Source organism: Heptranchias perlo, chromosome 15 (assembly GCF_035084215.1).
Source record: "Heptranchias perlo isolate sHepPer1 chromosome 15, sHepPer1.hap1, whole genome shotgun sequence".
NCBI classification, from domain to species: Eukaryota; Metazoa; Chordata; class Chondrichthyes; order Hexanchiformes; family Hexanchidae; genus Heptranchias; species Heptranchias perlo.
Window position 1 is genome coordinate 45,373,240 of NC_090339.1, and position 22,614 is coordinate 45,395,853.

The following is a 22,614-nucleotide window of genomic DNA, read 5'->3' on the forward strand; positions in this document are numbered from 1 at the left end:
ATCAGTATTTTCCCCCCTTTCTATCTTAAATGTCTTTATATCTTTTTTGATCTCTTCTTCTAATGTCATGCCCACCTTATTAGTCTCCCTGGTAAATACTGAGGCAAAATAACTCTTCAATATTTCTGCCATTTCATTGTCATTATTGAGAGTTTATCATGTGTATCCCTTAGTAGCCCTATCCCTATTCTGATTTTTCTTTTGTTATTTATGTGTCTGTAGAATACTTCACTCTTTCTTTTTATATTCCTTGATAATTTAATTTCGTAGTTTTTCTTTGCCTTCCTAATTGTTTTTTTGACTTGTTTCCTAACTGTTTCATAGTCCTCTTGTTATCCTCTCCTTTGTTGTCTATGTACTTAGTGTATGTCTTTTTCTTTAGTTTCAGTTTTGTCCTTATTTCTTTATTTATCCATTACTGGCTAGTTTGTACTTGCTTTTTAGTGGGATATATTTTTCCTGGACACTCTCGATCACTGTTTTAAATGTTTCCCACTGCTGTTCTATTTTTTTTTTGTTCGTCAGTAAATTTTTCCAGTTTATTTTCCCTACTTCCATTCTCATTCCATTAAAATCAGCTTTTTTCCAATTTATTACTTTGGGCTTTGTCTTAACTTCTGCCCTATATTATGATATAAGTGTAATGATTTTTCACCTCCATTAATCCAAATCTGAACAACAGAAATAGTGGTAGGACACATTTATTTATAATAAGACAATTCGGCCCATCATGCTTACTCCATCCAAACTCCAGCATTTTTCTCATATCACTTGTTCTCCTACTTTAAAGAATACTAAATTCCTTTCCATATGTCCCTTGTGAAAAAATCAAGCAATGTTATTTATATCTCCATAGCCCTCAAATCCTTGTCAACTGATAGTGATCCAGCTTTTTTTTAAAAAAAATGTTCTTTGACCCCGAATTAGTTGCCTTCTCTGGAAGTTCACATGTCCAATACTCTGTGGAAGGGAAAAAAGCCTTTCCTAATTTCTAAAAATGCTTGCGGCTTATGAATTTTAGATAAATGTAGCTCCATTACATGAAAAAAAAGTTTGCACAATTGCCATTTTTATTTATTTTTTAAACCTTAACTATACCATCGCAGGTGATATAGTATCATTTTTTTTATACAACACTTTATATAGTTTGTATTCAAAAGCAAAGAAACCAGCAAATATTGTAAGTTTTCCAGGTGGTTATTTATTTTTTTATTCAGAGATTCAGAGTACAACTAGAGGAGTAGGAAGATAGGGATGTATAGTACCGGGGAATGCCTTTGAAGTCCATCTAACCATCTACAAAGTTCAAAAAATGGCATGCTATTATATCTCTCTCACCCCTAAATTGCTCGCTCTGCATATCTTTCCAGCTCGTGTTAGCCTTGGCTCAGTGTTAGCACTCTCACCACTGAGTCAGAAGGTTGTGAGTTCAAGCCCCCACTCCAGAGACTAAGGGCTCGATTATCGGACCTCCGAGCCGGCAGGTTCGTGGCGGGGGGGGCTCCGAAAATCGGGGATTCCTGGGGCGGGTCCGGAGCCCGGCTCCAACCCGCCCATTTCCAGGTTCCCCAGTGACGCGCTTAGATGCGCATGCAGTCCCCGTATGCAGGACTCCCGCCGGCTTTAATTGCCACTTAAACCATTTAAGTAGGTACTTAGGTCGTTTGCAGACCTGATTGACGTGATATTTTAGGAGGGGTGGGATTTTCATATCAACTGAGACTGTTTCCCGTACTGGGGGAAACACTCCCAGTTGAAATGGATGTGTTGCAGTCACCAGCCTGTGGCAGCTGCAAAGGTCCATTTGACAGGTGGTGGGGAGAGGGCGGGGAGACCCTCATTCATTGCAGGAGGCCACTCTGTCACTTTGGACAAAGTTTGGCCTCCACCACCCTCCTCCTAACAATAAAATTCACAACCTTGCAACCTCAATCCCGGTGTGCAGACACATTTACCTACCTTGCGGGCCCCCTCAAACGTACATCTTGCGGATGGGGGCTGCCATATTTGCAGTCATGACCTCCTCAGAGGACGAACAGCATCACGAGCCACGCCGTCCACCTCTGACACGTGGAGCTCCACAACACAGTGCTGGGACACATCCACCTGCACAGCAGGAGGGAGGGCAACCGCAGAGAGAGATGCGTCACAGAAGGCACTACCCTCGCCACAGGGTTTACAGACCGAGACTCAGCTTCCTGGACCTCTCTGAGCAGCAGTGCACACGGAGACTCGGAGTCACTCGACATGTAGTCGTGGACATCTGCAGCCTCCTTGATGCCGAGCTGCTCCCGGCTGGCCCGAGCACCATCTTCTTACCTGTCATTGTCAAAGTCACCACTGCCCTCAACAACTTCTCCTCCGCATCCTTTCAGTGTGCCACTGGGGACATGGCCAGCGTCTCTCAGTCATCTGCACAAAAGAGCCCTGCAAATACACCTACATCCACTCTGCAGTGACACAATGGATGGCATCAGGTGTGGGTCTTCATGGTGATCCTCAGGAAAGGGCATTATTGCGCAAACCAGACAAGATTTTCAAAGACGTGGCAGTAGTGGTGAGAACAATTTTTGATTTTTTGCAAAACAAAGGAAAATGAATGAAAAACATGACATTTCGTCTTTCAACCCTGTGCATCCCCTTTGTGCTCACAAATCCTTTGCCTTACGTTTACGGGAACCCCTACGTGGTGCTACCCCTGTGGCTTCAGCAGAGATAGTGGCAGGTTGCTCTTGTCCATGCCCTGACCGATGAGATGCTTTGCGCGGACGCCCTCTGGGGTTCGGTGCCCGTGACGGCCCCTCCAAAGACTGCTCCACCTGCACCTGTGCAGGGGCAGACTCGGCCACCTGACGAGGGGGCAGCATTGCGGGTACTGGTTGAGAGGGGGGCAATGGGTGAGACGTGGGAGCCCTTTGAGTGGTGTCCCCACTTCCATGTCCCCTTTCACCATCATCCCCCTCCTGGCCCAGGCCCACATCACTCCTTCCACCTTGCTGGACGACAGTTTGGAGGACTTGTGTGAAGCCTTGGAAGGCCAGTTGTAAGGTATCTGTCAGCCTGTTTAAGGCGGCAGAATGTTGCTCACCCTGAATCCGAACGGCCGTTGTCAGGGCCTGAATGGACTCATTGTTGAGCCGTGCTCGACGCTCGATGGAGGCTAGCCTTTCCTTCATCGCAGACATTCCTGCACCTGCCTGCGAGACTATCTCAGAGATGCCTTCACGTCCCTGTGACAGTATTCCACGCATGCAGGAGTTGGACTCCTCCATCCTCTGCGCAATTGTGGAGAGTGCGTGTGGCAACTGTTCCAGTCCCTCGGCAATGTGCTGCTGCCCCTTGATGACTCTTCTTTTCACGGCTGGCCCCCAGGGTTCAGCATCTGGGTCCAGCTGAGCAGAGCCTGGAGAAGAGTGCTCCCACTGACGTGGACTCTCCACGGCTGCCCCTGCCACCAGGGTCTGCTCGTGCTCACATGTACGTGGTGACTCACCACGTGCAAGCCCAACTAATTGAGGACGGGGACCCACCGAGGTGTGTGTATCTCCACTGGTGGATGGATGGCTCAGATGTGACGATGGACCCTCAGTGGCCGGCAGGTCCTCTGAGGAATTGCCCTCCACAGTCACGGCGGTCGCAGATGGGCCTGCAAGAGAACAGAAAGCAATATTAAGCATGTGGACAGATGTTGAGGTGCTGCAGATGCCAAGTGATGCTAAGATCATTCGCTATCATGAGTGCTGAGTGTTAGATTTCTGTCACCGCCGCTTGTGCAATCCCAGTCTCAGCATCCGCCATGGACAGGCACTCCAACGTGCGGCTTATCTCGAGTGCCTGCTGCTCCGCGTCTGTTAATGCCACCTGGTGTGGCGGGCCCCCTCCGGTCCTTGCCCTCTCCCGGGCATTCTGGCATCTCTTCTATCAAGGCAAAACACAGAGGCGTGATTGAGTGATGGTTGCATGGTGAGCCACTGCATGCATTGGTGTGGGTGGGGTTGAGCATGAGGGAGATGCATGGGAGGGTGCGTGTGAGACATAGCCATGAGATTGTATGAGGATTGGGTTGCGTGGTAGTGTTCGAATGGGAACTGGGGCAGTGAGTACGTGCAGGCAAGGTGAGGATGATAGTTGAGTGGATGTGAGGAGTGATGCGAGAGCGTTGTGGTGGCAGTGCAGAAGGAGTTATGTGGTGGTGGAGGTGATGTGGAAGACTGAGTGTGCGAGAATGCGTAAGTATCCTCACTTTGGCTGACCTGGTTAGGTCATTAAATCTCTTCCTGCACTGCACCCAGGTTCTGGACACATTGCCACTGCTGGTGACCTCCTCGGCCATCTCCAGCCAGGCCTCCTTGGTGGTGGAGGGGGGGCACTTCCTCCCATCCGATGGGAAAAACATTTCCCTCCTACTCCTCACCCCATTGAGCAGCACTTGGAGTGAGGAGTCAGAGAACCTTGGAGCAGCCTTGCCTCTGGCCTGCTCTATGCTCCTAAATTGATTGTTTGCTGCAGGAGGAGCATTGGAGGACTGCCCCTTTAAATAGGGCTCCTCCTGCCGACAGCCTTTGATGCGGGTGCGCAGTGTGCCCGCTGCGCAGGTCTAGGACGGGAAACCCGGAAGCCAAGGTAAGTGCCTTCAATTAGGCTGCGATTGCGTGCAGAGCAACCCGAATTCACTGGGGGCGTTACCCACGTGCCCAGTCGACCCCCCCATTGCCAACCCGCCTCCCTCCTAAAATCAGGTCCTAAAACACAAAATCTAGGCTGACACTCCAGTGCAGTACTATGGAGTACTGCACTGTTGGAGATATAATCTTTCGGATGCGATGTTAAACTGAGGCCCCATCTGCCCTCAGGTGGACATAAAAGATCCCATGGCATTTTTCGAAGAAGAGCAGGGGAGTTCTCCCAGTTTCCTGGCCAACATTTATCCCTCAGCCAACATCGCTAAAACAGATTATCTAGTCATTTATCTCATTGCTGTTTGTGGGACCTTGCTATACGCAAATTAGCTGTTACGTTTCCATACACTAACAATAGTGACTACAGGTCAAAAGTACTTCATTGGCTGTGAAGTGCTTTGGGATGTCCACAGGTCGTAAAAGGTGCTATATTAATGCAAGTTTGATCTTTTCTTGTCGCCTTCTTGTGAATTTTCTATTGGTATCCACTTCCACTGCTTCTGTGGGCAATCTAATCAATACATTCACTACCCTCTGTATAAAATAGATCAGTCTAAACTGGAGCCATCTCTCAAAGACTTTCTCTCGGAGTTGGAGTCCATGTCACCTTTAGTATAAATTGAATTGAATTGAATTGGAAGTGAGTAAAAATGATACATGAATCCAGACTGATATTTAATTTTTATTTGAATGAGATGAACCCCATGTAATATACATTGAGATTAGGCATAACACTGTGATTTCATTAAAGAACTGTGCTTATTGAGAATGGGATATTTGATTATGTGGTGCTCCTCGAGTGGAAACGGAGTTCTGATTACTGTTCAAATTATTGCTATTTTGAACTGATTTTATCTAGAAGAATTGGTTCTCCGTGATTTAAATTTGAAAGTGTTAAATGTTAAGGACAATGTTTATAAACAGGAGAATTTCCATATTTTGTAACGATGTTAATAAAAGCTTTTTTTTGCTGACTGGTGATTGGCCACCCTGATCACTGTATAAAAGTACAAGGGACAAGTCAGATGAGACATAGATGAAGGTAATGTTTGTCACTCACTATAGTACAGTTCCAATAGATGGTTGGAATAAGTGAAAGGACACTTAACGCCTATGAAACTTTCCTTGCCTATTTGGATTGCAGCTCAACTCTCTGAATTCCTCTTATAGTCTTGAGACGCCTGCTTGCAACTCCTTGCCTAGCTGCTTGCCAAGCACCTCTTGGTTCCTGCCACTTGTTTTCCCTGCTACTTCTCCTTGGTTGTGAGACTGACCGACCCCATGGTACAACTTTCATAATCCCGTAGTCAGGCTCTGATCTTGCATTGGACATCCTTGTGCTGAACCTGCTTTCTCCCCCTCTCTCCATTTGATTTCAGTCCCTTCTTTACTCACATGGGATTCTTCTGCCAAAACTGTCCGGTTTCCCCAACTGTGGCATTTATGGGTCTCACAGCCTCCACTCCAATGCCTCCCCTCCCCTTCCCCTCTCCCTCTATCTCTCCCTTCCACTCTCGCTTGCTCGCTCTCTTCACCTCTCCCTTCCACGCTCGCTCGCTCCCTCCCTCCGCCTCTCCGTTCCACTCTCGCGCGCTCCCTCCGCCTCTCCTTTCCACGCTCGTTCGCTCGCGCGCTCCCTCCGCCGCTCCCTCCGCCTCTCCCTTCCACGCTCGCGCGCTCCCTCCGCCTCTCCCTTCCACGCTCGCGCGCTCCCTCCGCCTCTCCCTTCCACGCTCGCGCGCTCCCTCCGCCTCTCCCTTCCACGCTCGCGCGCTCCCTCCGCCTCTCCCTTCCACGCTCACGCGCTCCCTCTGCCTCTCCCTTCCACGCTCACGCGCTCCCTCCGCCTCTCCCTTCCACTCATACACATGCACACAATCTTCTAAATTGCTTTCCATCTGAATTTCTCACTAAGATAACAAGCTACAGCATACTGACTGCTCCAAGTTCCAGTGGGGCTGCTGTGTGGTTGAGTCCATGATTGCCATCAGTGGGAGCTGTTCAGGGGAACCCATCTCCCTAATGAAAGATTTGTATGCCTAAGCCCACCAACAGAACTTCGCTGCCAGACTCTGAGACCCACAATCTCCATGCATCTCCTTTACATGGAGTTACATATTGTGGTTTGGCAGTTTTATTGAAAGTGCTTTCATTAGAGTTTGGCATTTGTAAAGTGAAGGCAGAGAATTCTGTCCATGATGTCTGAGCAGGCATTTTAATGGGCAGTTTTTCTGCAAATTACAGAATGAATGTAATGCATTGAGACTTTCTACATTTTATTTAGAGTTGTCTCTAAGGAGCTCCTCAGTTGGCTTAGTGTGTTAAGGCAGCATCTATGTGGTACTAAACTATACAAACCAGAAGTTTCCAGATTTGATTATTAGTCTTTGCTGAATTAGCTGATCTTGTTTGGGGTGTTACAGTTGGCCATACAGGGCTATGCCAGACCAGAGATGGAAAACATCAACCTTTCTCAATCTCTATCCAGTGATTCCTGCTTGAATGCGTGGATATTGGATGAAGCTAGGATTGGGCTCCACTTTGATGCTGTCCAAGGCTAAATCATCTGCTTGTTAAGAATAGCAGCCAGGGTGATGTATTGGATAGATGCTGATACCATGGAACCATACCTCAGAATGAGAGACTTAAGTTACATGAAGAGACTGGAGAAGCTTGGGTTGTTCTCCATGGAGCAGAGAACGTTAAGAGGAGATTTAATAGAAGTATTCAAAATCATGAAGGGTTTTGATAGAGTAAATAAGGAGAAACTGTTTCCAGAAGGGTCGGTAATCACAGGACACCGATTTAAGGTAATTGGCAAAAGAACCGGGGGGGAATGAGAATATTTTTGCGCAGCGAGTTGTCATGATCTGGAATGCACTGCCTGAAAGGGTGGTGGAAGCAGATTCAGTAATAACTTTCAAAAAAGAATTGGATAAATACTTGAAGGGGAAAAATTTATAGGGCTATGGGGAAAAAGCAGGGAGTGGGACTAATTGGATAGCTCTTTTAAAGAGCTGGCACGGGCATGATGGGCTGAATGGCCTCCTGTGGTGTATGGTACTAATGTATTATGCATAGGACTGCAGCAACAATTTGCAAGCATGCATATGTTTGTTCTGCCATGTTATGTTTTAATTTTCTTATTGGTACAATAAACAGCTTGCTTGATTTGACTGGCACAAAATGTGGCTGCAATAAGCAAATGAATTCAGAATTCAAAATTGTAAATAACTTGGAAAGGAAAAAAATTGATGCAGGATTGAAGATGTGCTGTTCAAGTCTGGATGATTATCTGGACTACAGACCTTTCTTGAGGTGTCATATAGTGTTACAATCTATATAATTGAATATCTTTACAAGAGAGAGATAAAGGACTGAAACAAACAAATTACATTGTGAATTGCAAATATTAAATAGTGGCAGTGCAGAGTTTTCGGATGACTTGGTGTTGCTTAAGTATATTGTGATTTTATTGTTCTTTGTAGCTGTATTTAGTGCTACTTATTGTTACACTTTAAAAAGACAGTTATGTTTTTCCCTGCTGACATGCTTTTGCAAAAATCAAAATATCTAGCTGGTTCTAAGTTACTGAAGGCCAAAATGTAAGGTTTTGGCAAGGAAAAAAATAGGTGTGTTTTTCATTTTCAAACCCTTTTTAGGGGGAGGTTAAGCATCTTTAGAAAATATCAGCGTGAAACCTGAGATATCAATTTACTAAATTTAAAACTGAGAAGTACTCATTTTCAGTCACCGTAAAGTGAACATGAAAGCATGGAATGAGAAAAACCTTTTGGCCCACTGACCCTGCTCCTTCCACAGAGTGCAGAATTGATCCTATCATGGACTTTAATTTGCCCAGCGTGTATTAACCTTTACTCAGCCTACGGGGAAGGTCTCAGTTGAAACTGGAACACTGCTATTATAGTCATGGGAGGCTTACCTACTAAAGCTATTTTTTGTATGTGCTCATCTGTGGAAAAATAAACACTGCTCAAGGTGAGGCCATGATCATTCACCTTTGTTTCTTGATAAGAAGTGAGACTAAGGAGACGTAATTGTGTCATAAATATTTCCAAAGTTTTCATTTTTCTAAGTGAATGCTACTTTATCTAATTTTACTTTAGGAAACAGGACATTTTCTGTGTTTTTCCACTGCTGGGTGCATACCTGTGGTAGCAACATCAGGTAAGCTTTTTATTACTGAGATGATGGCAATTCAGTTTCAGTTAAACTGAAGTTCCCTAGTGCTTTTCCATCCCTTCAGTAATTTCTGTGTGACACAGAGCCTTGCAAAATTCCAAAAGGCCTGAAAATCTTCGATGTGACATGTTCTGAATCAGTATGCCTGCAAGATTATTTCAATATTTTCATTCTTTCCCTTCCCCTGTTACCTGCAAAAAGCCAATAATGAAGACTGCAGAGGTTTTTTTGGGGAGGGAGTAGTAGGGATGAATTTTGCATTTCAAGGTGAGCACTATCACTGCTAGGTAATGAGTTACTTTACCACTTCTTACAATCACTGACTGCTTTATGCACATCTGAATCAGGTGTTGCAGTTGTGTGGGGCAATTTTTTCATCGGTTTTCCTTAATCTTAACCTCTGATGGGTAAACCCACTGCACCAACAGATAGGATTTTTCTACACAGCAGGAACAGTCAGAAGCTTTATTATTTCTTGCTATGTACCACCTCTGCTTATCTAACCCAATGCACTCTTTTTGCTTAATGATTTCACTGCATTCATAACTTCCTTCAGATTGTACACATCCATTGTTCCTATTGCAGTGCAATTGTTAAATTCTCTATGCCCTTTGAAGAGGTGTTGAAAATATTGTTTTATTCATTCCTTTGTAGAGTATTTACTTGCATCTCTTGAAAGTCCAACCAACAGCTTGCAAGATAAGTTTGGCTGAAAGACAGCCCTTCATTCATTTAGTCTGATTCTTCCAGAATGCCAAACCATTACAATACCTAACTATTTCTTAAATTAATCCAGTACAAGGTCACAAGATAGCTTTAGATGAAGAAGCTGTCACCTCTTTATCCTTCATTTGCTGACCTTCTTGGATTCGCTATCTCTTCTGAGCTCAGATGGAACTCACATCTCCATTGCTAAATTTTCCTACGAATAGATCAATTTCCTCTTTCTTTTCTCCAACAGCTCACTTCTCTGAAAAGGCCAAGTCTGTCCAAGACTTGAGTATTGCTCCTATATGTGGGAAGGCGCTTCGAGCACTCTGTCACTACAAACAGGAAAAGCCTTGGGCTCTGATGGGCAATTTTTCTTGCACCTCAAACACTGTGTTCCTGTTTTAACCTTTTTATCTATTTTCCCCTCTATTTTGTCAGTTCTAATATGGTCATTGCTACTCTGACCTTTCCTCTATTATCTTTAAAGCTTAAAATATGCCCTCCTACATGCTCTTCCTACTCCACACATGATCTTCCCACACCCCTATTGTGCTGAGTTAAGACTTATTGCAAGCTTTTCTACTCAAATTCGTTCTTTTCCAGGAACTGAGAACTGTGGAACTCTTCATTTCCCTCACTCTTTCCATCCAACATTATATGGGCTTTTAAATCCTAAGCTTGATATCACCAAGACACTACTTCTTGATTTACTAAAATATCTTTGCTATTGTTTTCAGCCTGAGTGTGACATGTACACATGGGCCTTGGCCACTTGTCTAGGTCTCTCAAAAACAACATTTGCGAGCTCTTCAGGGAAATAGATTGGAAAAATGAAAAAGTGAAATTTATTTTAAGAGTAATTTAGGTTGAAAGTGCAAATATATATGGACATTAGGCAAGGTCAGGATTGAGCTTAGCTGTGATGTCTCCCAAATTCAAATAAGCTGCCAACACCCACTGTCCAGGCACAATATAGAAGATTGACCTTTCATCTAGGTTTCTGAAAAAAAGAAAATTAACAAGATGGAATAAGTGACCCAGAAACAACTACAGCAGCCAGTCATGCACCCAGGCTCACAGTTTCGAAGTGATAAATATATTTCTTACTAGTTTACTGTTAAAGCATATTTAATAACTTAAAAAATCTTTTGATGATCTGTTAATATTTGACAATTTTACCTTTTTTATTCTATAGAGGATTCAGTAACACTGAGACACTGTGCAGTGAATATAAGTACTACTGTGAGCAATGTCGCAGTAAACAGGAAGCACAAAAGAGGTGAGCACTTCCATTTTGTAAAACCAAAAACAAATATGGCTTTAGTTTACCAAATTTAAAGCTGCTTGAAAAAAATGATCTTCTTTGAACAGTAATAAGAATATGATTTTTTTTTTGTATATGCTGTAGCTAAATAAAACCACTTGTGTGCCTCAGTTTCTTCCATTAGTATTTATACATCCTGGCCTTACTGTATCATGTCCATAGCACCTAACTTGATTATGAAAGTGCTATGGATTAATTAGTGATGTAAGATATATGAAAGAGTCTGATTATTGTTAAAATAGATTTAGGTACACCAAACTTCTGAATTTCCAAAGTGTTGCTGTTTCATATCTTGCTGCGAATTGAATGTGTGCAAACTGGTAAAACAATGTTATTTTATTTCTTCTCCACTCTTCCTTTTGCAGAATGAGGGTGAAGAAACTTCCAATGATTCTTGCTTTGCATTTGAAAAGGTTCAAATACATGGATCAGCTCCATCGATACACTAAACTCTCTTACAGGGTAGTTTTTCCCCTGGAGTTGAGACTCTTCAACACATCAGGGGATGCCACCAATCCAGACCGAATGTATGATCTTGTAGCTGTAGTTGTTCATTGCGGCAGGTAATTTGACTGCTGTGTTCTCTCCAGAATATTTTCTTTTGTAAAGCCTATTGTTGTATTTATCTGATATGCTATGCATGCAAAAGCTATTTTTGAAGTTCAAGTTCAAGAAATCCTCCACCACACCTTCCTGCTCTGACCAGATATCTCACCATTCTTTGCTCCCTTCTCATGGTCATCTGGCCACCTGGAAATCAGCTATCACTGTGCATTTTTATTAGCGCTCCGCAACTACCTCCCAGTACTTCCACCCCACTGCTGTTTCCACCGCTTCCAAACCCTACTACTGCCATCCTGTACTGCCACCTTCCCACTACTGCCACAGCCAGCACTCCCTTCCATGTTCCAAACCCTAGGATTCATCTCCCACCCTCTTCTCCCCAAATTTTGCTGTTTCCAGACACCTCTTCTCCCCCTGCTACCAGACCTTGTTCTTGCTTTCCTAAAGTTCTAAATCCCCTGAGCCACCACTCCCCAATGCTTCATTAAATCTATCGCAACACTGCTAACCCATCCACCACATCCCATGTCCCCAGTACTGCTATAGGGAGTTCCGACAACTTGCCTACTACTTCCCTGCAACTTGAAAAATCTTTCCTACCATTTTTCTCTGTATCCTGGGCTTTAAAATAAGGCTAGTTCACTGCATAGTTAAACTAACTTGAACACCATCAATACCACAGATTTATATTTCCATGCAAATATGCACGTAATCATAGAATTTGAGCCAGGAGTTATCACTAACACTTCTGCAATGCTTTGTAATAAAAACACAATTTGACTTCTCAATTTATTGTAAATTAATAACTTTCATATGTTATACATTATATAACATAAAACAACATATCCTCTGACTCATTGTGAATAACAGCATGGAAGATCTTGGCTAGTAATGTATAATTCTTTTCCTTGCAGTGGTCCTAATCGTGGACATTATATCACCATTGTAAAGAGCCATGGTTTCTGGTTGCTCTTTGACGACGATATTGTGGAGGTAATTGCTTTTGCTTATGACCACTGTTGGAAGGATCCTTTCTGATTCTTTTTTTTTTGGTATGCAAGCTGAGAGTGAAATAATGCTGCTGTCACCTCATATGGAAAAATCCAAAAATACTAAAAGGACAGTGAATATTCCACTTTTGGGCAGAAGGCGCCCAAATGCTTCAGTAGCTGCCGCCAGGTTTATTTAAAAAAGGGTTCCATCTGCACTGTAAAGAAATTAAAGAAAGAAAAACTCCAGAGTCATTGCTCACTATGGGGGGAAAAAAAATCTACATTTGGTTGTGTAACAGGATCTGTGCCTCCATGTTGCCACTTATAACTCTGATTCACATAATATTTTCTTTGAACAAGAAAGTAACTAATTCCCCAGTGATCATTTGCTAATTGTATTCATCTCTGGTTTTAGACTAGTAGGATAATAAATTAAAGTTCTTAAATTTCCTGGAATTTGAGTGCGGTTTAAGAGAAAACAGATGGAAAATAAACTAGACATGGCTGACACAATTACCATATTGTTTAACAATCCCCTGTTTATGAAACATCATTGTCATTTGACGAGGTTGCTCCTGTACCGATTTAAGGGCTACTTCCAAGTCCATTTAGTAACCTTGCTTTGTTAAAGGAATGACACAAAAATAAGAAATGTACCATTTAATACTATAAATACAGAAAATGCACTGTAGGTTCATCAGCATTTGATAGGTCAAGAAGGGTTTGCTGAGGAACAGTTTCCATACATAACATCAAATGAAGTTCTGCAAAGTGTCTCAACTTGAAATATCAGATGCTGATAGAGCGATTGCATTTTCTGTTTTTATTTTAGATTTCCAACATTCACATTTTTTTTTCCTTTTATCACTTTCTAGATATTAATGTACATAATGTTTGTCTTCAATTTTTTGGTGATTTTTATTGATTAAATTGCGTTGGAAGTATTTTTTCCTTGCCCGCCGTAAAGCATCTTGGGATGTTTTTCTACGTTAAAAGTACTCTATAAATGCAAGTTTTTGAGCATTTACGCTGTTGGTGAGTCCTACTGAAAGAATGATTCAGAACAACACATATTTCACAACTAAGGCAGTAGCCCTTTATGATTGTCATTCATCACAATTCAAAAGTAAAGTTGGAAATCCTACATATATTCAGCAATTTTTTTTAAAAAAACAAAAAAGCAGCTTGCTGTATTTAGATTGTAGCAATGATGTTGAACATCTGGTTCCTGATAAACTTGCTAAAATGTGCCAGATCCACAAATTTAGCTGTGAGGATGGGAAGAATTTTTTAAAAAATGCATTGAGAGTATATCTACCAGATAAATTGCTGTAAATTTAAACATATTTTATGGTATCTATTTTATTTACCTGAAGTCTGGTATGTGCCTTGTATTGAGTTTGCATATTACCTGCCTTTTTGATTTGGAAAGGTTTCTGAGTATATGTTGTTTCTCCCTGCCCTCCCCCTGGCTCCTTCCTCCAATACTTCTCTTACCTCCTCAAATAGCTAACAAAAAATGATATGTTTTTAATTTTTGTGATACTGTATACCTGTGGAGCAGACAAGTTTATCATATTTTAATAAAGTATTTAATATTAAAGCTATATGTACCTTTCCAATTGCAGAAAATAGATGCCCAAGCTATTGAAGAATTCTATGGGTTAACATCAGACATCTCCAAAAACTCTGAATCAGGTTATATTCTTTTCTACCAATCAAGGGACTAAGAAATTTGAAGTAGGAATTACTTGTCATCCTAAAGGAAGCTGGTGCTCAGTGGCATTTCCCACAGAGGCCGTGGGACAGGACCTAGCTGAAGAAAACGATGAACGCCAAGGGTTTTTTTTTTGGTATGCAAGCTGAGAGTGAAATAATGCTGACAGCATGACGGCACAAGAGATTTGTGTTCCTTACCACATTCTTCCTGTTGCTATCTTCCAAAATCATTGTATGCTATTTGGGGGAAGGAAAAAAAGACTTACAAGTTGGTCTAACTGCTTTTTTTGTAACAGAAATTTCTTTTTAATGCTGATTTTCAGTAATCATTTGACTTTTTAAAGTTTTTTTTAACGTGTTTGACATTACTGTAAATTATTTAGTTGAATATTATTGATGTATTAAGTCGACTGATTTCAGTGTTAAAAGCATTCTGATATGCAAAAAGATTGATGATTTTTTTAAAAACTCTAATTCTGACAGTTTTTTTAAGATATCATTTTCTTTTTAAAGAATGCATTCTTTTATTTTTTCTCCCACCAAATCCACGGGGGTTAAATTAAATTATGATTACTGTTAAATTTTTATGCTTATGAAGTACAGCGAGGCTTATTGGCTTGCAGTAGAACTAGTGTGATCAGGGCTATATTTGACAACAGGTGCTGCTGAATCTTTACTTTTTTGCAACAAAATTATGCATGTATAGAAGGTTATGGGAGTGGAAAGGAAGTTTAAAACCTGTGATAGTTTCTTTTAATTTTAAGGTGTTGTTCAATTTTTATTTTACCTCACCTCGACTCCAACTAGCTTAAACCCCTCCCCACCTTCCCTACACGTTGGTTTTTGAACACTCCATTGTTGACTAGTGGGCCAAACACAGTGTTAATGATGGCACTGTGAACGCAAGCTCCAGCTTCTGTAATAGAAAGTTATTCAGGTCACCAGAGACATGTATTTTGTATATTGGGTTCAACATTTTTACGAACAAAAAGTGTGAGATTTAAAAACTTACAAGATATACTATTGTGAGAGTTGTACTATAGATTGAAAACCTGTTACAAAGTGCACTTTTGATACAGATTTATAAGTATCTGAACAGGCATAAATTATGGGGTGTGTCTTGACACAGCCTTGTATTCCAAGGACCCTGCCTGTGTTGAATAAAGGTAACACATGGTCCAAAAGAAATTGCTGTAGTGCTTCTGTGAGTTGCAATCTAATGTATAAAATTGACCAAATGAGGCTCTGGTTTAATGAGTGCACTTCCATTAGTAGTGGGTAATGATTTGATGTTTAGTTTGTATGTTGTATCTTCCTGTTTCTGTTCTATTCTTTTAGCCTTTCTGTGCCTTGCACCATACCCAACAACAGAGCTAGCTGGCTGTCAAGTATCTGCTGCTGTAACTTGAGAACTGGTTTCTTGGAAGGGTAAGGGAGCAGCTCTGAAAGACTGATGGTTTTCCTTCCCACAATGGACCTGGCTTTCATTCACTGCCTCCCTATGTGGGCACAGCTGTCAGCAGATACTTGTCATGTGGGAAACATGTTGCAAACCTTGACCATGCCACTATGTTGGAGACTGTTGAAGTTCCAGCACACTCTCACTGAATTATTTTATTGATAAATTCTTATGTTAGCCTGTGAAGTGTCCAGTTCACCGAACTGTGATGTGAATTGTTTCTGAATGTGTCTTTCTTTGTAACAGGTAACAATTGTGATGGTGCTAACAAAGAAACAAAACAGATCGATGTAGAATGAACATTCGGTGACTAGGACTGCTTCCAGTTGTACCTAGGCAGGATAAAATGCACTATGCTTATCTTAGCTTACTTACATCATATAATGGAAACAAATAGACAATATATCGCAGTACTGGGTACAGCAGGTTTAAAAGAATTTGCTGTGATACTGTTTTACATACGGAAATGTTTGATAAAAAATTGGTCTAGGATAAGAATTGGAATTAGGATATTTTATCTAAACCATTTTTTGCAGTTGATCAGAAAAATGAGTTTTGATGGAATTAACAGTCGCACATTAAGATAGCTTAACCACAGGACTCTTTAAAAGCTGTGACATTAAATTAGTACTACTTGATGTATCACCCTTCACTAGAGGAAAATAGCTTCCATTATTTTTATATTCTAAAATGAATGAATAAATCTAAGCAGACACTGGATAGTGGATATTATGCTTTTAACACCCAGCTAGGTCTGTAATAATTGCTGTCACCACAATTTTAATTTTAATGTAATTCTTAAGTGATTTTGTCTCATCAGATCCTGGTCCTATTTAGAAAATGGTACTTCAGATCCCTCATTTGCTTGTCTGCAAAAATTTGTTCTTGCATTTGTTTTTTTGTAAATACTTCAGTAAATTCAAGAATATTGCATAAGCAATTCCTCAAAACTATGCACTGTTCCACAGTGTATCTCTAAGTAGCGTATGAATGTTATTTGCCACCTCAGTAACCTTAAAAATGTTTTATTGAATTTTCATCAAATGTGATTAGTCACTTCCTCAATTGGTTCTCAAAAATAAGTAGTGGTAATCATATCTATATCAGTAAATATGATTTGTCATCTTGATCAATTGCTTCCTATTGTCACACTCTTGAGCTGCTCTCAAAATAGGTACGTTTTATCAAATGCTAAAGTGACAGCTACAGCTCCCAATCAGTTGGACTGGAAACAGAGCTAGAAAACTTCAACTTGCAGCAAAGCGTCAAAATTGTTGAATTAGTGAACTAGTTTTGAGCTCCAGTATGATCCTGAGTGTTAACTTGAAAAAATGGAATGCAATGTTCTTGAGTACATTTTTCTGTTAAGTTCACAGTGACATGTACATTTGTGTTTACTTTTCTGTTATCACATTTGGATGCCTTTTTGAGCGATTTCCCAAATCCTTGCAGTCAGCATACCACTGGCAACAGGATTTCTGTGAGCAGTGCTCACATTTTGAGGTGGCTGTGTCCACTCATCTACCTTAATAGTTCTTTTTGACAATTTGTTAATGGAAATCTAAGGATCAATTTTGTTGGCTCCGGGTTGAGATTCTGAGAATTTAGATTAACATAATGGGTGTACTCCAATGAAAGCAGTGCAGCTTGCAGATTTAGTTAAGCTTTTCTTTGACTGTACAGTTGTGTGAGTATTCAGAAATGTATCACTTCCCCATTTATTTGGGCTCATGAAGGTGTGGGTTCTTGTGATTGGGAGTACAGCATCTCGATGCCCAGTGTCAACATCAAGCAGAGTGAAGAGTATTAAATGTTTTAGATGGCATGCATGGAGTACTAACGTGACTAGCATATGTGCAAAGAGCTAAAGGCTATTAGTGTGGCTGTTGGATTTCAGCAAAATTTGGTGCTGTAAGCATTTACTGATTGTGCAGTTAATTTATTTTGATGGGAGTAGCAGTAGGGGAAGGGTCTTTAGACCTGACACATCGACTGACCAACTTCTGTTTCTCCACAGATGCTACCTGACCTGAGTATTTCGAGATTTCTAGCTTTCGGTATATTGCTTTCAGGAAATTACACATTTGTCTGCCCTATCACACCAGGTTGAATTCAATTGACAGACATCTCAGAACAGAGTGTTCTTAATGAAAATAACAGTGACCACATTGATTAGTCATCCACAGACTAAGTTTACAACAGAAGAAAAGAAAATACCCAGAAATGTAGCTGAGGATCACAAATTTAAACTGGGTTACTTCTGGTAACTAAAACCTACCTAGTGCTTCAGTGTGACATTTTTCTATTTCTCACACCAGCCATTGTATGATCTGAGTCAGATTGCCAGTTGGTGCTTAATTATGGGCAGTTTTGTACTGTGGGGCCCATGCCCAGTGGGAGCTGGAATAAGATTGCCTAAACTAGTTTAAAGCAGACAGAAGAGACTTTCAATCCATCATTCTAGACTATATTTGAACCAGTTCCCAGAGGTAAAAGGCCAGCAATACACCAACAATCCTCCATTATGTGTTTTGTTTAAGCATATTTTTTTTAAATGCTATTAGAATTTGTTTCATTTCTGGGGAAACAACTGATGGCATTGGGGCCCGTATACATTGTGGAAGGAAGAGTCAAGTGGCCAATCTTGAAAATCCCTTAAGGGGCTATTGCATTTGCAATTCTCGCTCATGGTGACCTGAACCTACTTCTAGAGGTACGTGGAAGATGTTTCCAACTAAAAAATGAATTAGATCCTACAGGCAATCTCACTTTGAGTGTGCACCAGGCATTTTACAGAGCTATGACAGCCAAAGCTAATATTGGTACTGAGTCCATTCTATTAAATGCAACTCCATTCTATCAAATGCAATTGTACAATTTAAATCAATTATCCACAAACTTCTTGATATGATCACTCTTGTCTGTCTTTACTGGAGGGGTGTTAAGCTAAAGTGGGATTTCTACTTTTCCCACAAAACATACTGTATATGTAAATGTTTCTATTCCAAGTTCTTGGATTCCAATCATAGAGATCATATCTATAAATAAAGAGTTTATCTTTGCGTATACAAGTGCTATAGTTCTTGAAATGATTTTCTGATGTATTTATGGCAGTACAAAGCTCAGTGGAAGTGTTTTGTTTGCCTATTTTCCATCATTCTCCTTCCAAGGTTAAAAATCAATAATGTGCCTGTTGAAAGACTTTATTACCTTGAAAAGCTGCAGTTCACAGTAGCTATTTTTTTAAAACTTTGTTGTGCTGTTTAATGTCTCTTAAATTGATTTTTAAAAATTATTCACAAAACTAGCTGAGGGATTTTTGTATATATTTTCTGAATCTAGTAGACCTAAGTGTTTGTATCTAGGTGTTATGAGATATATAAGTGTCCACACATGCAACATGCTGTAAAATGCTCAGTCATGACTCTTAGGAATTCTAGAAATCCCAGTGCTACACAAAATCATGTAGTCTGGTTTGAAGCTATAGTAAGTTGCATGTGTGTCACTGAAATAGGACCATGTGAGAGACTGCACATCCGTTTCCCAGTACATACTTCCTTCAGGGACTCTTCACTACCTTTTTGTTGGTTGCTGGCCAGATGTCAGGCATTGTTTACAGCTCGAGGTTATGAGATAAAATAACAAACCAATACCAGTATATTTTAATTGCCAAAAGCATCAAATAGGAATAAATATAAAATTAGCTTTATGTATGTTCTACTCAAATAAAATGTTGAAGAATGCTTCTTTGACACACAGTACATTCTATCATTTTGAATCTTGCAGTCTTTAGCCAAAAGTTTGGACTAAGAGGAAAAACTCAAAAAAATGGATTAATAAAGTATCAGCCCCTTGGCACCACTGAGGGAAAAATGACCTCTTTTGTTGCAGGAAGGTATGCAATCTTTCCATTTCTATGCCAGAAAGTTCAGCTTGTACAGATTTGTCTCATCAAGTGTCTGTCTAGATTTTTAATAAAATTATATGTAACAGCAAATTATTTGAATATTTTTTTTACAGCTGAAACAGACCTCAACGTAAACTGAAATCTGAGGAAAATATAGCAGCAGAACTTTTGGAATTTTTTCCCAGCTCAATCAAAAATGGTTTAACCTCAGCCAATTTTTTTTTAAAAAGCTTTGAGTAGTTTACATGCATCATTAGCAAGAATCTGGCCCTGTTCTAAGAGATTTTGTGAGTTCTTCTATTTTCTTTTAATTGATTAGGTGATTTATTAGAGTTTTGAGATACTTTGTAAATGTTATTTTATAATTATAATTTATGTGGCAAAAATCTACTGTTTGGTCAAACTAGTTTAAAGAGTAAATAAATGACCTCAATCTGACAGTAAATCAGTAACTTGATGAGTAAGCTGCAGTATTGCCTCAGATTTCAGTAAAGTGCATTCTGGGCATGTAAAATTTTTATACTTATCCACTTAAACTATGGAAAATGCTTAGCAGTACAATTATAGATTGTGTTTTTCCAAACTTAGTTTGTATCTAAAGAGAGAATTCTGAGCTATGTATCACTAGCATGAAGTACTGGCAGTTATAGATCAGTTTAATAGTGGGATCAACTTGGGGTGACAAATTAAGAGAATCATACAAGAAACATATTGGCACAACATTAAAATGTAATTTTTCCTATAGTACATAGTACTAATACCCTAAATAAGTCTAGTGACAACACTGCTAGAATACAAGGTCTGGCTGGGAGGTTGTTGGAAGCTTTTTCAGTTTTGCCAACTAAGAATTTACCTGACCACCTCAGAAGACATCCCAGTCTTTTAAAATTTATTTCAAGAGCATACTATGAAGGGTGAATTTTGAGAGGCTGCATCAGTGGTCCAGAGCATAAAATCAGGCCTGTAAGGACATGTCCGATTGGCTGAATGCTGTCTTTTGTGAAGTGCATAAGGAGGTTGTACTACAGGCATGATGGATCCTAAATTAAACAGTATAATTAATAAAATGAGGCCTGATGCGAGAACTTCTGGTAAGGCTCCACTCTAAGTGCACACCTCATACATACAAATAGATGCTTCAGGCGTCCTAGGATCTGGCATGCTCAAGGAGGCTTTTTAAAGGAAGATCACAATTTGAGTTTTGGTAAAATGCTGAAGAGTTGAATGTCCTGCTGCAGGACCTGCACAAATGGAGGGTGGAAAATGTAGAGGGAGGTCCCTGACTGAGCCAATGCTGTCACCCAGGCCACGTACCTGGCTGCGGATGAGTAAGAAGTTTGCTGCTGTCACGAGGATGGCAACGGTAAGTATGCTCACTTGCACACATTTCTTGAGCCCGTCAAGCAAAGTTGGGAACGTCTGCACCCTGTGGGACGTACCATTTAAAGCATTGTACGCATCATTGCTCTTTACACACAATTTTCTGCCAAAGCTGGACAGCACACTTTCAGGGTGGCAACTGAGGAACAGAAAACAAGTGCTCAGGCTTCCAGCCAGATGTGCTTCTCTACTTTTAGGGGCTACCTCAGTGGGGTTCAGGATCCATAGGTACAAAGGCTAGCCCTCGTCTAAATAGCCAAACCTCAATGTTTCTATTTCAAAAAGTGCAGACTCCATGCTGTATAATGAAGGCATCATGGCTGCTTCCTAGATAATGGTCATTGATATTTATAATTATGTATTTGTAGTTGGACACTACCTGAACATTAATTAAATGCAACCCTTTCTGTTCATGTCGGCCATGGGGTTAATTTGTATTTTGCATTGTAGACTCATGATTAAGGTCAGAGCATGTGGAGTCAGGGGACGGGTAGCAGAATGGATAGCAAGCTGGCTGCTAAACAGAAAACAGAGTAGGGGTTAAGATAGCTACTTAGACTGGCAAAAGATGGGAAGTGATGTTCCACGGGGATCGGTGCTTGGACCACTGTTGTTCACAATTTACATTAACGATTTGGACTCGAGAGTGGAAATACAATTTCAAAATTTGCGGATGACACCAAATTTGGGGGGATGTAGTTAATACAAAGGAAGAATGCATCAAAATGCAATAAGACATTAATAAACTTGTAGATAAGTATGAGGTGGTGCATTTTGGTAGGAAGAGAAAGAGGCCATATACTGCTTGGATAATAAGTCTCTAAATGGGGTAGAGGGGCAAAGGGATCTAGGAGTACAGATTTACCAATCACTAAAAGTACCGATGCTATTATTAAGGCCGTAAAAAAGACAAACCAAGCACTGGGGTTCATTTCTGGAGAGATAGAATTGAAAGCAGAGAAGTTATGTTAAATGTATAGAAGCTTGATTAGACCACATTTGGAGTACTGTGCACAGTTCTGGTCTCTATATTATAGAAAGTATATAGAGGCATTGGAGAAGGTACAAAAAAAATTCACAAGGTTGATACCAGAACTGAGGATGTACTTATCAGGGAAGGCTGAACAGGCTGGGGCTCTTTTCTCTAGAAAAGAGAAGGCTGAGAGGGACCTGATGGAGATCTTTAAGATAATGAAAGGGTTTGATAGGGTAGACATAGAGAAAATGTTTCTACTTGTGGGGGAGTCCAAAACTCGAGGTCATAAATATAAGATTGTCACTAATAAATCCAATAGGGAATTCAGGAGAAACTTCTTTGCCCAGAGAGTGATAAGAATGTGGAACTGACTACCACAAGGAGCAGCTGAGGCAAATAACATAGATGCATTTAAGGGGAAGCTAGATAAGCACGAGGGAGAAAGGAATAGAAGGGTATGCTGATAGGGTTAGATGAAGTAGGGAGGGAGGAAGCTTGAGTGGAGCATAAACGGCAGCATAGACCAATTGGCCTGAATCTGTGCTGTAGATTCGATGTAACTCAATATAATTTAAGGAGCCCTAATGCCCATGTGGGTGCCATAATCAACCCCGTTCACTGGAGGCAAACCTGGCATCTGGTGAAAGCTTTACATCCCGTGCAGTTGATGCTTGCTTTCCACAGGAAAAGTGGTGAAGGT

General features: G+C 40.7%; 1 protein-coding gene across 1 annotated transcript in view; it reads left to right on the forward strand.

The window, feature by feature from the left end:
- LOC137333045 (ubiquitin carboxyl-terminal hydrolase 12) overlaps window positions 1–19,639 on the forward strand; it is a 60,635-nt gene extending 40,996 nt beyond the window's left edge. Inside the window, exons 6-9 of the mRNA XM_067997141.1 lie at window positions 10,789–10,872; window positions 11,283–11,480; window positions 12,396–12,474; window positions 14,102–19,639. Coding sequence (XP_067853242.1) covers window positions 10,789–10,872; window positions 11,283–11,480; window positions 12,396–12,474; window positions 14,102–14,203 — 463 coding nt within the window. The 3' untranslated portion in view covers window positions 14,204–19,639. The remainder of the gene's footprint in view (window positions 1–10,788; window positions 10,873–11,282; window positions 11,481–12,395; window positions 12,475–14,101) is intronic.
- Window positions 19,640–22,614: the final 2,975 nt, after the last annotated feature.